The 14314-nt window shown below is 43.5% G+C and overlaps 1 protein-coding gene across 8 annotated transcripts in view; it reads left to right on the top strand.

Moving 5' to 3' along the window:
- Nucleotides 1–13473, top strand: part of add3a (adducin 3 (gamma) a) — an 86723-nt gene extending 73250 nt beyond the window's left edge. For 7 of the 8 annotated variants that reach the window (XM_044028373.1, XM_044028368.1, XM_044028370.1 and 4 more), the window contains 6 exons: nucleotides 792–1049; nucleotides 2158–2262; nucleotides 2346–2432; nucleotides 3479–3505; nucleotides 4741–4864; nucleotides 10809–13473. In XM_044028373.1, coding sequence (XP_043884308.1) covers nucleotides 792–1049; nucleotides 2158–2262; nucleotides 2346–2432; nucleotides 3479–3505; nucleotides 4741–4864; nucleotides 10809–11053 — 846 coding nt within the window. In that variant the 3' untranslated portion in view covers nucleotides 11054–13473. The remainder of the gene's footprint in view (nucleotides 1–791; nucleotides 1050–2157; nucleotides 2263–2345; nucleotides 2433–3478; nucleotides 3506–4740; nucleotides 4865–10808) is intronic. The other variant, XM_044028375.1, reaches the window with a different exon arrangement.
- Nucleotides 13474–14314: the final 841 nt, after the last annotated feature.

Genomic DNA, 14314 nt, shown 5'->3' with positions numbered 1-14314 from the left:
TTGTCTTTGCTTCACGATGCCTGTCTCGCCCTCTCACCTCTCTCACCCCACACTTCATCGTTCTCCCCATTTCCTTCTTTTCCTTCTGGCCTCTTCCCCTTCGAGCAGCTCATCTGTCATGTCTTCCCTCCACTCTTCTCATCAGCACAAGATTTGCTTCGGATAAACTCTCAGTTTGAGCGTAGAGAGTGACACGTGAGGATACAGACACTGTAGATCTGTCGCAATCTTACAGATGTGACTGAATATTTACAGGAGAGGTTTAAACCAGATTTCTAGATTTAAAAAAAGGGAAAAAAAACCCCAGAAATGAACGGAACTTGGCTGTCAGGCTGCATGTGGAAAAATGTATGAAAAACAGTGGAGGACGTGGGACAGAGAGAAATATGAAAAGGAAAGGAAAGATGAGGATAAAGAGGATGGGGGGATGCAGGGAGAAGGGCAACAGAGAAAGGGTCAGACAGGAAATGGCACACTGTGTTTGTCCTCTGTGCTGCCAGAAACCCTGCGGTCATCGCTCTGGTTCTGCCTTTCTTTTCCATTTGCTAACTGTGAAACTGGCGGTTCAATCAGCGTCACAGGAAGTGAAAGTCAAAGAATAATAAATGCTTATTCTGTTGTGCTGCAGCTGTGTTTGGAGGTTGGATTAGCCCACACAGGCTACTGGAAAAACAACGTCTTGTGAGGCCATGTGCTTTTTGTTTCCGAGTCGCTTGTGAACTAAACAAGCCAAATCCTTTCCGATCAAAGAAAACCAACTGTAGGACTTGTGATCGTATGTCCCGCTGCAGGGTTACCGCACAGGTTACACCTACAGGCACCCCATCGTCCGGGACAAGCCCAGGCACAAAAGCGAGGTGGAGATCCCTGCCACCGTCACGGCGTTTATGTTCGAGGAGGACGGGGACTGCGGTGCCACACGTCTGCCCTTCAAGTTCTTGCAGCAACGACAGCAGAGGGAGAAGACGCGCTGGCTCAACTCGCCCAACAGCTACACCAAGGTCAACGTGGAGGGCGGAGAGGAGCGCTACAACAGCCGGACAACCACAGTGAGCACTTTGTGCTTTTATTTGTGTGTGTAAAGATGTGATGGTGTAACACATGTACGAAAGTGACCTTCAGTCTTGTTGCAATCCTAATTGAAGACACGTGGTTCACGTAGGTTGCCAGATTCTCCACAAACTGAGCACACACACACACACATTTTTATAAACATTAAACCTGATGTTGTTATTTTTAGTATGTCAGCAACACGCGGTGATTGAAAGGGAAAGTGTGTCTGCTTTAGAGCAGCATCAGAGAATCATCACACTGTAAAAACCTTAGTTCCATGTGTCAGTGAGAGAAGTCTGTCTTCAACATGCTCTCAATATTCAGTCATCTATGTTCTTTATGCAGATCCTCGTTTTGAGAGGCTTTTTTAGTTGCAGGATCATCCAGGATCTCTGCTGGCATCCCATGTGTTGTTGTGTTATTGTGTTAGGGTTACAGAGCAGAAGACCAAACCAAAGCAGAAACACAGTTTGCTCTCTGTATTTTGTGAATATACTGTAGCCAGTATTTCAGTCTAGCGTGTTTCCTCAGTCTTATGTCTTAATATTTTCATTTAGTTTCGGACATATCACCTTGTCATGTATATTTTTGTCTCTTGGGGACATGAATATGTTGTGATGAGGACAAACACTTCTGTTCTGTTTTTTGACATTTCAAAATTGACACTAGATCGCCACCTACTGGATGAAAAGGGAACTATATCAAATCAGTTGAGCCGACTGAAATCAGTTACACAAATCTCATCCCTCTCTCTGCTGATTCCATTTTCTTCTTTGTTGGTAAACACATCAGGTTTTTGTGATCAGAGCCATTTTTCTTTATTTGCACATCAAGCCTCCACTTAAAAACATGAAGTGCACACTCTGGCTGTTTTTTGCTTTTGGTGTGTTGCTGTAGAAACATGTGGGAGTAAGACGACTGCATCAGTTTATTCTTAGGCCATAAAAAAGCTATATTGCTATTATACATTTATACAACGTTCTACCAACAAAGCCTCCCTGTGAAACTCCCTGTGTTTGTAATCTTGGTAAATATACAGTATGTTACTGTTATATCACAACCTTTTGTTGTTATACTGTTATATGACTAACATATATATTATAGTGGATGAAGGCGGAGGAGACAGGAACCCCGATCAGGATCGAGGACCCCAATCAGTTTGTCCCTCTCAACACAAATCCCACTGAGGTGCTGGAGAAGAGGAACAAAGTGAGTTTCACAATTCACGTGGAGAGCTGTCGCTCAGTCATTTAAGTCTTCTGATGACATCACTGTGTTTTGTTCTTCCGCAGATCAGAGAACAGAACCGGTGTGATGTGATGACATCTGGTCCACGCTCTCAGCACCTTGCAGGAATCCCTGTCGACCAACCACGACGGGTGAGGATGAGCTCTGTTAGATACTCGTGTCAAGCTGTGATTATCTGGCACCAAAGCCTGAATGCCATTCACATGAGGACGTATATAGGGAAATGTGGAAGGGGTTACCGTTTTTAACCCATGGTTTACAAACTTTAGCACACTCTTAGGTATTTAGCTTGTGTTTAGGCATCAGCCAGGTTACACTTTGGTTGAGTTGCACTGGAAATGACCTGAGGTGAGTGACATACGGCATAAAGGTGTATGATGGTGCAATAAAAGGATGTCACAAGAGCGCAGTGGACACCGAAAATGCAGAACAACAGAATCACAGCTTCAGCTGCGATTTACGTACGACTACGAGCCACTGATCAGCTGAACTTGAAGAGCATTTAGACATTTGTACACAAATAAAGGATTTTTAAAAGCTATTATGTAACGCACTGGGAGCCAGTGGATGGAGGATGATGTGCTGGTGCCTGTGTGTCCTTGTTAAAAGGCGAGCAGCAGCAAACTGAAGATGGGAAAGGCCTGGCTAACGCCAACATAAAGGGCATAACATAACTAGACTAAATAATAAAAGCGTGAACACATTTTTTTTGAGGTCCTGACTAGAGCTCATCTTTTAACTCTATTTTCTATAGTTCACTTGATAACACTGCCTGCTGCTGCTGCTGCTACTACTACTACTACTACTACTACTATCGGCACCCTGTGTCCAAGTGGAAAGGGAACTTGGCTTGTAACTGGAAGGTTGCCGGTTCAAGCCCCCACCAGGTCAAAAACCCCCATTGCTCCCCGGGCGCTACTCAGTGTGGCAGCCCAGTGCTCCTAATTCTAGGATGGGGCAAAATGCAGAGAATAATTTCCCTAAGGGGATTAAGAAAGTATATAAAATTAAAATAAAAATTTTTACTGCATCATCACACCTCCTGACCACTAGGGGGAGGCAAGTGACTACATCATGCTGAAGCAGTCTTGTGCTCATATTGCCAGTTGTTAAGTGACTTAAAAGAATGACATCAAATGTTGACGCTGATGTTTTCTGTGGTTGGTGTCTTGTCCAGAAGGATGTGGTGCAGATAAAGGTTCTGGTAAATATTCACCAGTGTTTTCTAATCATTTTCACTCTTGCACAATGTGGATTCATGTGACACATTGTGTTTGCTTGCTCACAACCATGGAAACACTGCATGTGTGAGTTGTGTTTTAAAAGTTGACATCAAAGACACTTCCTTTTGTTTCCTGTGTGTGAGTCAGTGGAATGTGACGTCGTTTTGGACCCCGGCGGTATTCAGGACATTCCGTTTTACACACTTGGGTTGTCTGCACGTGTGTGTGACTTGTTTTGTGGGTACAAATCTATTCACATGCACATCGGTGCGTTGTGTTTGTGTGCCATGCATTTGCTGTGTTAATTGTCTCTGTTCATTCTGTTACGAGGCTGTTCGGGTTCACGTTCTAATTGGATTATAAACTCAGTGTGGAGCTGGCGATTAGACGAGTTCTGTGTGATGTGGTCAACACCCTTGTTTTATCTCTTTACAAGCAGCTTTAGTTGTGTTGAAGTGCTGTGTGTGTGTGTGTGTGTGTGTCTTTGTAGGATTCTGTCAGTCTGTGTGAGAGACGGATATTTCTGTATGCAGTGTACTGTACATCAGTTTACTCTGTAATACGATTACCATATAATTGTCTTCAATATGGTGCTATTCACTTCAGTTCATATGTATTTGTATGGCGCTGAGTCACAACATACATTATCTCACAGCACTGTACATACACAACATTATCGAGAGCGTGTCGTCTGCCTCGACTGGTTGGGGTGAAAACAGGTGGGGGACAGAGAATGGACATGATGGAGGTGAGGTAGAGACCGTTTGCATTTGCTTCAGATAGAATAGAATAGAATTATATTTAAATAAATAGGGACAATAATGCAACTGATGTTGCACGTTAAAATGTAAATGCTTGTACATAACAACTACAAGCTAAACACACAATAACAACTGTCAAATGATAAATATGAGACATAATCAGTACAATGACATTTGGTAAAACTAGTCTAGTAAGTAGTTCACAGCCTTCACTCAGGACATTTAACATTGTCTGATTTGACACTTGTGGGTTTTTTTATCGTGATAATTCCTTTGACCACATTGCCCAGCCCTCTGTGTACTTGGTTTTGTGCATGGTTTTTTTTTTCCGTGTGTGTGTGTGTGTGTGTGTGTGTGTGTGTGTGTGTGTGTGTGTGTGTGTGTGTGTGTGTGTGTGTGTGTGTGTGTGTGTGTGTGTTCACCAACACTCACCCTTGTCCCTGTCTCCTCCTCAGCCATACGTGCCCACAGAGGAGGAACAGATGGCTCCCCTGCCACCCAACCCCTTCAGTGAGCTGGCGGAGAAGGACCTCAATGAGTACCGCAAGAACGTCGAGGGAAAGCAACCGGGCCTCAGTGGTACGACACACACACACATGCAAACCTATGTCCACCTGCTCATAAATGCATGAATGTGCAAAGGCACAATGACATCATGTTCGGCTTGTAAATACAGCAAGAGCAGATCCCATGAGAGAAACACACACACACAGACGCAACTATCCTTTTAAGGACTCTGCATCGACTTCCATTAATTTGTATTTAATTAGATTCTGCCTCATAAGGACCATAAGGTTTTGGTCTTTGTGACCTCTGGTCTGGACAAGGTCAGTATTTGTACCAGAAAAGGTCCCACGGAGGTAACCAATTCAAGCACACACACACTCTCCCTGTCTCTCTCTCTTAATGACCTGCACTTAATGCCTAAGTGTTATCGGCGAACAATCCCTACAACTCTGAATGCTTGTTTCACTACAGAGACACTGCAAGGCACAGTTTGAAAGCACAGCTCAGTGAGCTCGCAACCGTTGGTCTGAGTGAGAAGCCGATCTTAAAAGATGCATGCTTCCTGTTTTTTTATTAGAGCACAACTGATGTGTCAGCAGCCAGCACCTGCTTGATATCCGTGTGTGTCGGCACAAAGCCGGGTGGGTGCATTTAATTGTTTTGTAGATGTTTTATAGACAGCATTTTTTCCAATCGTTTACGATTAGATAAGATTAACACACACGGTCTAATTCCTTTTCTTTCCCTTCAAACTTGCCAATACACATCCCGGTGTGCACCACACGCTTTTTCAGTTGTTGAGGGAAAGAGCGTTTAAAAGGAGAGACGACAGGACCCTAAACAGGGAGATATTGACCGTGTGTCCGTCTGAAGATGCTGTTAACAAGCTCCGCCTGACATCCTGAAGTGCTCAGAGTCAACTGAAAACAGCTGGAGGACATTTCAGACATGTGTTCACGAATCTGTGTCTCCTCCTCAGGCCATGACTTGCAGATGTATGATTGCAAATGTGTTGTGTTCTCTCTCTGTCAGCAGTTGTGTTGTTTCAAAAGAAATCCATATATTCCTGGGTCTGTCGCCTTAGCAGCAGTCCCAGTGAACACTCCCCGACACTAACACACACACCACTGGGGAATCTCTTTCTTTCTCTCTCTCTCTCTCTCTCTCTCTCTCTCTAATGGAGCATCACTGCCTTCTTCTGGATTTACTTCTAGATCCATTTTTTTGTCCCTCATCCAGCCTTTACACACACACACACACACACACACACACACACACACACACAGGCAGACAGAGGATAGTCGTTGCTAATCATATTAGTTAGCCCTCTGCCCCACTGTCGTCCAGAGACACAGGAGAAAAATCAATAGCACAGATAGTGAATGGGGTTATCCACCAGTCGTCTCTCTGCAGCGCTCCTCCTACCCCCTTCAACCAGATTACTGTGTGTGTTCCAGGTATTACTCATGTTGTGGGGACCTAAAATGTAATGTCCTCTGAAGTCATGAAAATCAGACTTGTGTATGTGTATGCACGTGTGTTCTTGTATTTGTTACCTATTTGGGACCTTTTCTGGCAAAAACGTTGAACTTGTGGTCTTAACCGAGACCAAACCTGGTCCTTATGAGGCACATGTGATCATGCATGTGCATGGAATCATCCAAATGTTCTCATGTTCGCGCGTGAAACACGGTGAAAGTGTGAATGCACGTGAGAGAGAGAGACTGGTACGACTTTGATGGCAGACCGCACAGACAGCAGGTCTTCACACCCGCCACATGAGCGGAGCCCGTTGCTATGACACTGTTGCCCCCACAGCCCCATGAATCCCCGGTGACCAATCTGGATGCAGGCTGGAGACCGTCTGGAATGGCCTGATACATGCCTGGGCTACACACACACACACACACACACACACACACGCACACACGCTCGTATTTCCAACTACCTTATCCCTAACCACAACCTATTCACAATTAGTCCTAAAAATCAACCAGTTCCTCAGAAATGAGGTTCTGCCATGGCAGCAGGACCAGGGTATGGTCTCTATTAGGACTACTGGTCCTGACAAGGTCAGTGTTTATGCCAGAAAAGGTCCCAACACACACACACACACACACTGCAGCTGCTAGTTCAAAACTGCCTAATGTAAAGGAATGCATTTATACTGGGACGAGTAATCCTCAACATGATAGAGCTCTTGCATCTCACTGCACTTAATTTCAATTCCTTGACCACGTGACGTTCACCATGCGACAAAGAGTTTACGAGTGACTGTCGCGTCGCGGCGTACGCGCGAAACCATTGTGTGACCTCCAACGTGTCAGTGAACGTGCAAAAAATGGCAACGTCATTCATGCATTCACTCTGTTCTCTGTGTTTAAAGCTAATCAAGCTGCTAATGCTGAGCTGGACAGTAACGTTTACGGCACTCACAAAGTGGTTTTTATAAGAAGTACAAAATAAAAAAGAGCCAGGAGCCATAATGTGTGGAAATGAAAATAGAATGTGCATCGTGACAAAGGTAACACTGACTTCAGCGTCTTCCAGTTTCAATATGTACAGTATTGTGATGCAGAGATGATCTTAGAAATGCACGAATGACGCCCAGATCCCCCGTGTGGTTCCTCTGGATAAAAGTGTCTCTCACTCCTGGCCTGCATGTTAAAGGTGTTATAGGTCGTCCTTGCTCCAACACGCCACACGAATCAGGTGTGTGCAGGGCAGAGGAGAGAGACACCCTGCACTAAACATTTAGTCATTTATACATTTTGTCTTGTGCTGTTCGTCTGTCTTCACAATCAAAAAGCTAATACTGTTTTTTTTTCTGTTTTAATCGTGTTGTGTTTTAGTCGGTTGTTTAGGGGATCGAATCTGCAGCTCTTCAGCGACCTCGGGGACAAATAAAGTCCTTTGAGTTGAATGTTTAAAAATGCATCAGTTGTCGATGAAAACGCTGCTGGCTCAGGTTTTTTGTTTGAAAACAATGGAGCTGCTTTTTAGTCTGGATGAGCGTTACCGGAGACCTTCGGAAACTGTGACGCATTTACCTCCTTTTCACTCTACAGAGTGTTTTTTAATTTGCCGCGACTCAACCGTCGGCTGTGATTGAAAAGCTCTGCTGCCTTTCACTTTCACTTTGTTGTTACGATTGTTGTTTGTCATCAGTGAACTCTGTCTGTGAATGCTGATGTGTGTCAGTGCGGACTCCTGCAGGCGACGTCTGATAAGGGGCTGAAATGCTCGTGTGATGATCTTAAAATGCTGTTTTCAGATGGAAACATGGTCGAGCTTCTCTGAACATCTGTCCTGTCACTGAGATATTACTTAAAAAAAAGAAGCAAATGACAGATGAGTGACATGGATTTGGGGACTTTTTTGGGAAAAGCAGCTGTGCATGGCCTGATTCTAACATGTGTGTAACCACTAATCTCTCAACCCCCCCACTCTCTTTACCCTCTTCTGACCCTTTATCTCAAATCCTTCCATAACTCCCCTCTCCACCTCTCATCCCACTCACTCATGCTGTCATCCTTACACGTCAATCCCTCACACCGCCCTGCAACCCTTCTGTCCACCCCTCCCTCTCCCTCCTCCCTCCCTCCCACCCCCCAGATGGCAGCAAGCTTACCTCCGGCAGCTCCACTCTCTCTCAGTCTCTGTCTCTCACCCAGTCCCTGCAAAGCACTCCAGCTAGAGAAGGTATCGCTCGCTCGCTCACAGAGGGACAGAGACGCTTTTCACAATGATGCTCACTGCCATGCCGTGTGTGTGTGTGTGTGTGTGTGTGTGTCTGTGCTTTTATGATCCGTGCTACATGTTTGTCATGCACTAATGATTTTACATATAAAAACACACAGTATAAATCAGGGAAACCTGTTTTTTTTTTTTTACATTTCTATGATTGAGGGAGTCACGTATACTGTGTTCAGTCCGTTTCAGCGCCCCCTCATGTTTGATGTTGGAATTGGAAAGTCTCTCAGGAGCCGTTACGTTTTTGATGACAGTTCAGAAATGGTGGAGTCCGTAGAAGTTCAAAAGAGTTTTATTAGTCTCACAAACAACATACAGTATATGTCATAACATTAACTTTAACCTTAACCTATTTAACATGTACAGGGTTCTCACAGGTTTTTTGAGGATCACCCTAAACCCTAAAGCGACTTATATAAGCTACATAGAAGAAGTCTTAGAAAGAACTCCACTGGTTAGGAACAGTGGACTGATAGAGGGGGAGAGTGCTGAGGTGGATCCAAGTGCAGAAGGAGGGGCTAGGGGTAAGGTAAGTGCTAGGACAGAAGATGCTCTTAGAAGAGCTGGATCTTCAAGAGCTTCTTGAAGATAGACAGGGACGCCCGTGTTCTGGTCGTGCTCAGTAAGGCATTCCACCAGCGTGGAACGGCCGTTGACGTGAGATTCCATGCAGAACAAAGAGCGAGCAAAGTTGCCTGGGAAATCCCATCTTAAGCTGTGTCAGCACATTCGGTCCTTGAATATGAGGGAATTGGTCCTGGAAAGTCCTTGAATTTGATGTCAACCAAGGTGTGGGAACCCTATAAATAGTGTCTCTCATTTGAAGCCGAGACGCACCTGGGACATTTAAAAACAAACAAATCACACCAGCGCCTGAACGAGTTGTAAATAATGACACTGTGGGATTGACTTCCTGTCAGCTTCCCCTCAGCACAAACACACAAAACCACACAATGAGGCACAAATGAACCCAGGACAGCACACTTGACTCAGGGGCCCCATACCACTGTGAGGTCAATCTGTTGTTGTTATGTTGAAATCGGGTCAATTATTGTAATGGCTTCTTCTTCACATTTCTTTTCTTTCATGTTGTACGATGATGGAAATAAGCCAGGAAGGGCATCGTCGTCTTTATGTTTCAGTGCAGTAACTCGATGCCTTCAGTGGAAGGCCTGTTTCACTACATTAGGGTAATGGGTGTAGTCCACTGTTCACAGCCCTGGTTTTTATGTTGTTGTTTAGGTGAAAGGAGGACACACTCTGGGCTATCAGGTCACTGGGCTGTTATGAAATATGTAGAGCACGGGGACAGTGTTTCACCGTGTGAGTGGGGGTTAAAAAACACACTTCAGATGGGATTAGCGAGTGAGGGACGAGCATCACAGCAAATACATACAACACAAATCTCTATTTAAAGTTTTTTACGTCAATATATGCTATGAATTTACTACCTAAGTGACAGAAATAATACATTTTAGCTGATTCATTGTCTACAGTGTCCAATTCACCTCATCTGTGGGGGCATCCGGAGAAAACCACACACACACACACACACACACACACACACACACACACACACACGGGTTAACATGTAAACAGAAAGGTTTTCCTTGGTCTTGAACCTGTTTCTTTTCCCTGTAAGGCAACAGTGCTATCCACCACCCCACCATGTGGCCCCTACTAATGAGTATACTACAGTATGAGTCAGGGGCCTCAAACTCCTGAGGGCCGGTGAACTTCTAGTCTGGTCAGGAAGAGGGGTCCAGTTCAGTGATTTGAAATGAAAGTTCTATCGTGATAATCAGAGTAAAGTAAACAGTCAGGATGATATTGCACACCCTTTCAAAGTAAAAGTGTTTGCTTTGATGCGTGGTTCACGAAAAGCTAACCTGTAAATAACAAAAAAACTCAAATAGAATCGACATATTTAACAGTAACATGTAAACAATCTAGACAAGCGTGTATATAATTACATGTTGAATTGAATACAATGTGATAAATGTAATCTAATGTATTATTATTATGAAAATATTGTTGACCGGCCAGTTTTTATTATAACTTTAACATAAATGTAGGGCCACAGAACTTCAACTGAGGGGCCTCACGGGACCCGCAGGCCACGAGTTTGAGACCTCAAACTCAACCTTCTCAACCTTTACTTATAGTACAAGTAAAGATAGAGTAGTATTGTTATTAGCCAATGTGATTATCTTATTGTTATTCTCTCCCGTACTCACTCGGCTCCCTCCTCTCCTTCCCTCAGAGAACCACATGATGAACGGCAAAGACACGCACGCCGACGCGGACGAGGAGCTGTCCAAGCGCGTCAGTCAGCTGACCACCAGCGTGGAGAGCGTGGAAATAACGGTGCGCTCCGGGGACAAAATCGAGGAGGCGCTGTCTCCGGAGAGCTCGCCCTCCAAGTCCCCCAACGGCAAGAAGAAGAAGAAGTTCCGCACCCCGTCCTTCCTGAAGAAGAACAAAAAGAAAGAGAAGACCGAGGCCTGAGATAACATGTGCAGCGCGGGGAGGAAGACCCACTGCATGGAAGGAGAAAGAGGGGCAGCGTCCCCATGTTCTGTGTCAATGTCTGTGTTTTTATTTTTGTCTCTGTTTTCAGCTGTTTTTAATTTTATTAGAAATTTTTTTTTGGTGCAAAAAGGTGATGGAAAGGATAACAGAAAAAAAAAAGGAATTGGTTTGTAACCGTAAAATAATTGGTGGATCCACACGGTGACATGGGGGGCAGGTGTTGTGCATCTACACACCTGAGAAGAAGAAGAAGAAGAAGAAGAAGAAGAAGACAACCTGCCGTTAGGCCACATTTGAGTCTGTTCACATCCCGGAGAACTTGCGTCTCCTAAGTTGTTTCCCTGAACTTGAAACCACGTAGCATTTCTTTTATTTCTTTTCATTTTTATTTTTATTTGTAAGCTTCAAAATCCAAGTTTTATGTAACGATTGGATTTACAACGTGAATGTTGTAAAACTGCACAAGTCGAAACAAAAACTCAAATTTGCCCCCGTCTCACCCGACGCAGCTGCACCGGGAACTGAGAGGCCTCATGAAGTTTGAAGTCACACTGGAGAAGTGTTTGTGTCGGGTTCATTTACTGTGGGAGACGTCGTTCTTTCGCTCAGCTCTCGCTTTACTGTCTCTCTCTCTCTTCCGGCTTCTTCCGGCGCGGTTTGGAAACTGAGTTAACTTGTTGTTAAACTGGACGAGATAGCGAGGAGATGAACGCCGACGCTGACGTCATCTCAAAAAAAAAAAGAGCTGCCGACCCATTCACTCTATTTTTTTATGTAGCATTTTCATATCTTGTCGTCATCTCAATGAAAGAAAGAAAAAAGCGTTGCTCTTTGTCATCTCATGAAATTGGATCTTTTGTTTTGTACTGAACGCAGTAGTTTTGTACTCATTTCTAACAAAGCTTTGACAGAGAATTCAGATTCAGTTCTGCATGTTTTCTCTGGAGTTATATCCTTATAACATGTGATTTTCAATGAACTCTATATTTCATATTTTATTGTTGCTGCACTTTTCTTGTCGTGTATTAACTCATTGTGGCCGCACGTGGTTTGAGCCGTGATGGAGATTTGCAAAAAAAAAATGTTGTTCAAAGTCGAAAGAAGCGTGAAGGTTTGGTGTTTGACAACAGGAAGTCACAGAGTGAGTCCGATCAAGACAAAAAGGAAAGTCTTTCAGTGGTGTCGGGGAAACAAAACCGCAGAACTGCAAATGAGAATTATGGGTTGAGGAGTGTGAAGCGATGACGTATTTGTTTGTCGTGTGCGTTTTGAAAGCCATATTGTCTTCTCTTTTTTTTTTTTGACGAGACAAGGGCTTGCGATTGTCGTCTGCCCGCTCGGGCGTCAAAGAACCCTCACGAGACTTGTGTAAAATCACCCCAGTGACTGCCTCGACACCTCTCAGGCGCCCAAAAACTCTTCATTTCCAGTAGCTACATTCGCAAAATTGCCATTTACTTCCTCCTGGAACTGGATGGGGGAGAGGGGGAGGGGTCACATGGACATTTTTTTTATTATTATTTGAAGGCCCCGCGAGCACGGCGGTGGTCTCAGTTTCTAAAAGCCTCCCCTGGTGTTTTTTTTTCCTCTGGTAAACGCGAGCGCGTTGTAACTTGTCGGATGACCCACGGTTGAACTGTGCGAAGCCAAAGTGTGATGGGTCGCCGCTCATTCTCCCCCTCCTGCAGTTTCACCACATCTACCAATATCCCAGCCAGCAATGTGAAGTATTGGATTTGGACGGAGGGTTTAGGGACACGTCTTTAACTGTGTTTAACAATAGCTTTTGGGCTCGGGGGGGTGGGGGGGTGGGCGGGGCAAGCTGAGGTCACACGGCGGAGTGATGGAGACGGGAGGTGTGAGTTTAGAAATGAAAGTGCACACGTGTGTGTGTGTGACACAAACTAACACACCATGTTGTAATGACACACACTGTCTTTAGTTTCTCATGCCATCTCTCCCCGATGGTTCCTTCCCATCCTTCATTTGTATCGCAGTGCGCTTCTTTTTCTTTTTTTGTCGTTCTTTTAGTTTGCAGAGAGAGAGAGAGAGAGAGCGCGCTCGGCTTTTTTTAATGAACCGTTTTACGAGCATATGTTGCTCCCAGATGAACTGAATGTGCATTGCATCCTTTTTATTATCTCCTCATCTGTTCCCAACTGTTTGCACCTTGCTTCACTTTGCTTTACTAACGCCTCTATCCACCCTTTTATTTTATTTTATTTTATTTTATTTTTATTTTTTTTAAAAAAGAAAACTTTGCTTTGGCATGCCAGAATGAGCCAAGCTACTTTGTGACCTGTGAAAATCCTATATAAACGGTTATCTAATGGAGTTGCTTTTAGATGTATTGCTAATCAGTGTAAATTCACAAATAAAAACTGTATTTTAAGAAACGAGGGCTCATTTTTCATGTCTCCGCATGACAAATATACGTCATTGTTGTCTTTGAGTTCAACATAATCCATACATGTTCATTTTACTTTACGGTCACGATCACAACATGAGCATTTAAACTCGACACTCAAAGAATATCAACGCTTTTATACAGACGCGTGTGTTTGGAGAGCAACTGGTGCCTTTTTTTTTGCGAACCTTGTGTGTGAATCGGGAAGCTACGGCACATTTATGGAAATGATGGTCATGAGTGACAGTGACACTTTACAGATGTTATGTATTGCTCTGTTTGTACCTCAACATGAAAATGGGTGGGGTTTGCTCTCTGGAATATAATGTGTATTTTTGTTATTGACACGCTGAATATGCTATGCACATTTTGTTGTACCTATAAATTATATGTAATATAATAAGCCCATTGCCAAAGCTGGAATTCCCCAATTTATTTTAATGATGTGGCCTTTCCTCCATCTGCGGATTATTACTAATTAAAAAGAATCAGAATCTGTGGCTCGCCACTTAAATGTTTTTTTTATACATGTGTATATATATATATATATGTATATATATATATATATATATATATATATATATATATATATATATATATATATATATATATATATACATATACATATTAATTTGGCATCATAAATATGTGTTTTTAATTGTGAATCATAGGTATTTGGTAGCGTATCAAACCAAAAACCTTTATTTTGAGCCTAACTACTTATTTTAAGCCTAAAAGGACCAGAAAGTATCCCATAATGTTTTTTATATCTTTCAATATCTGGTAGTTACTTACAATGTACTGCATGTTGAAATATTTAAAATGAAGAA

This window comes from Solea senegalensis, linkage group LG6 (genome assembly GCF_019176455.1).
Source record: "Solea senegalensis isolate Sse05_10M linkage group LG6, IFAPA_SoseM_1, whole genome shotgun sequence".
Taxonomy (NCBI): domain Eukaryota; kingdom Metazoa; phylum Chordata; class Actinopteri; order Pleuronectiformes; family Soleidae; genus Solea; species Solea senegalensis.
Note: the sequence above shows the minus strand (reverse complement) of the source record. Positions and strands in the feature narration are given on the sequence as shown.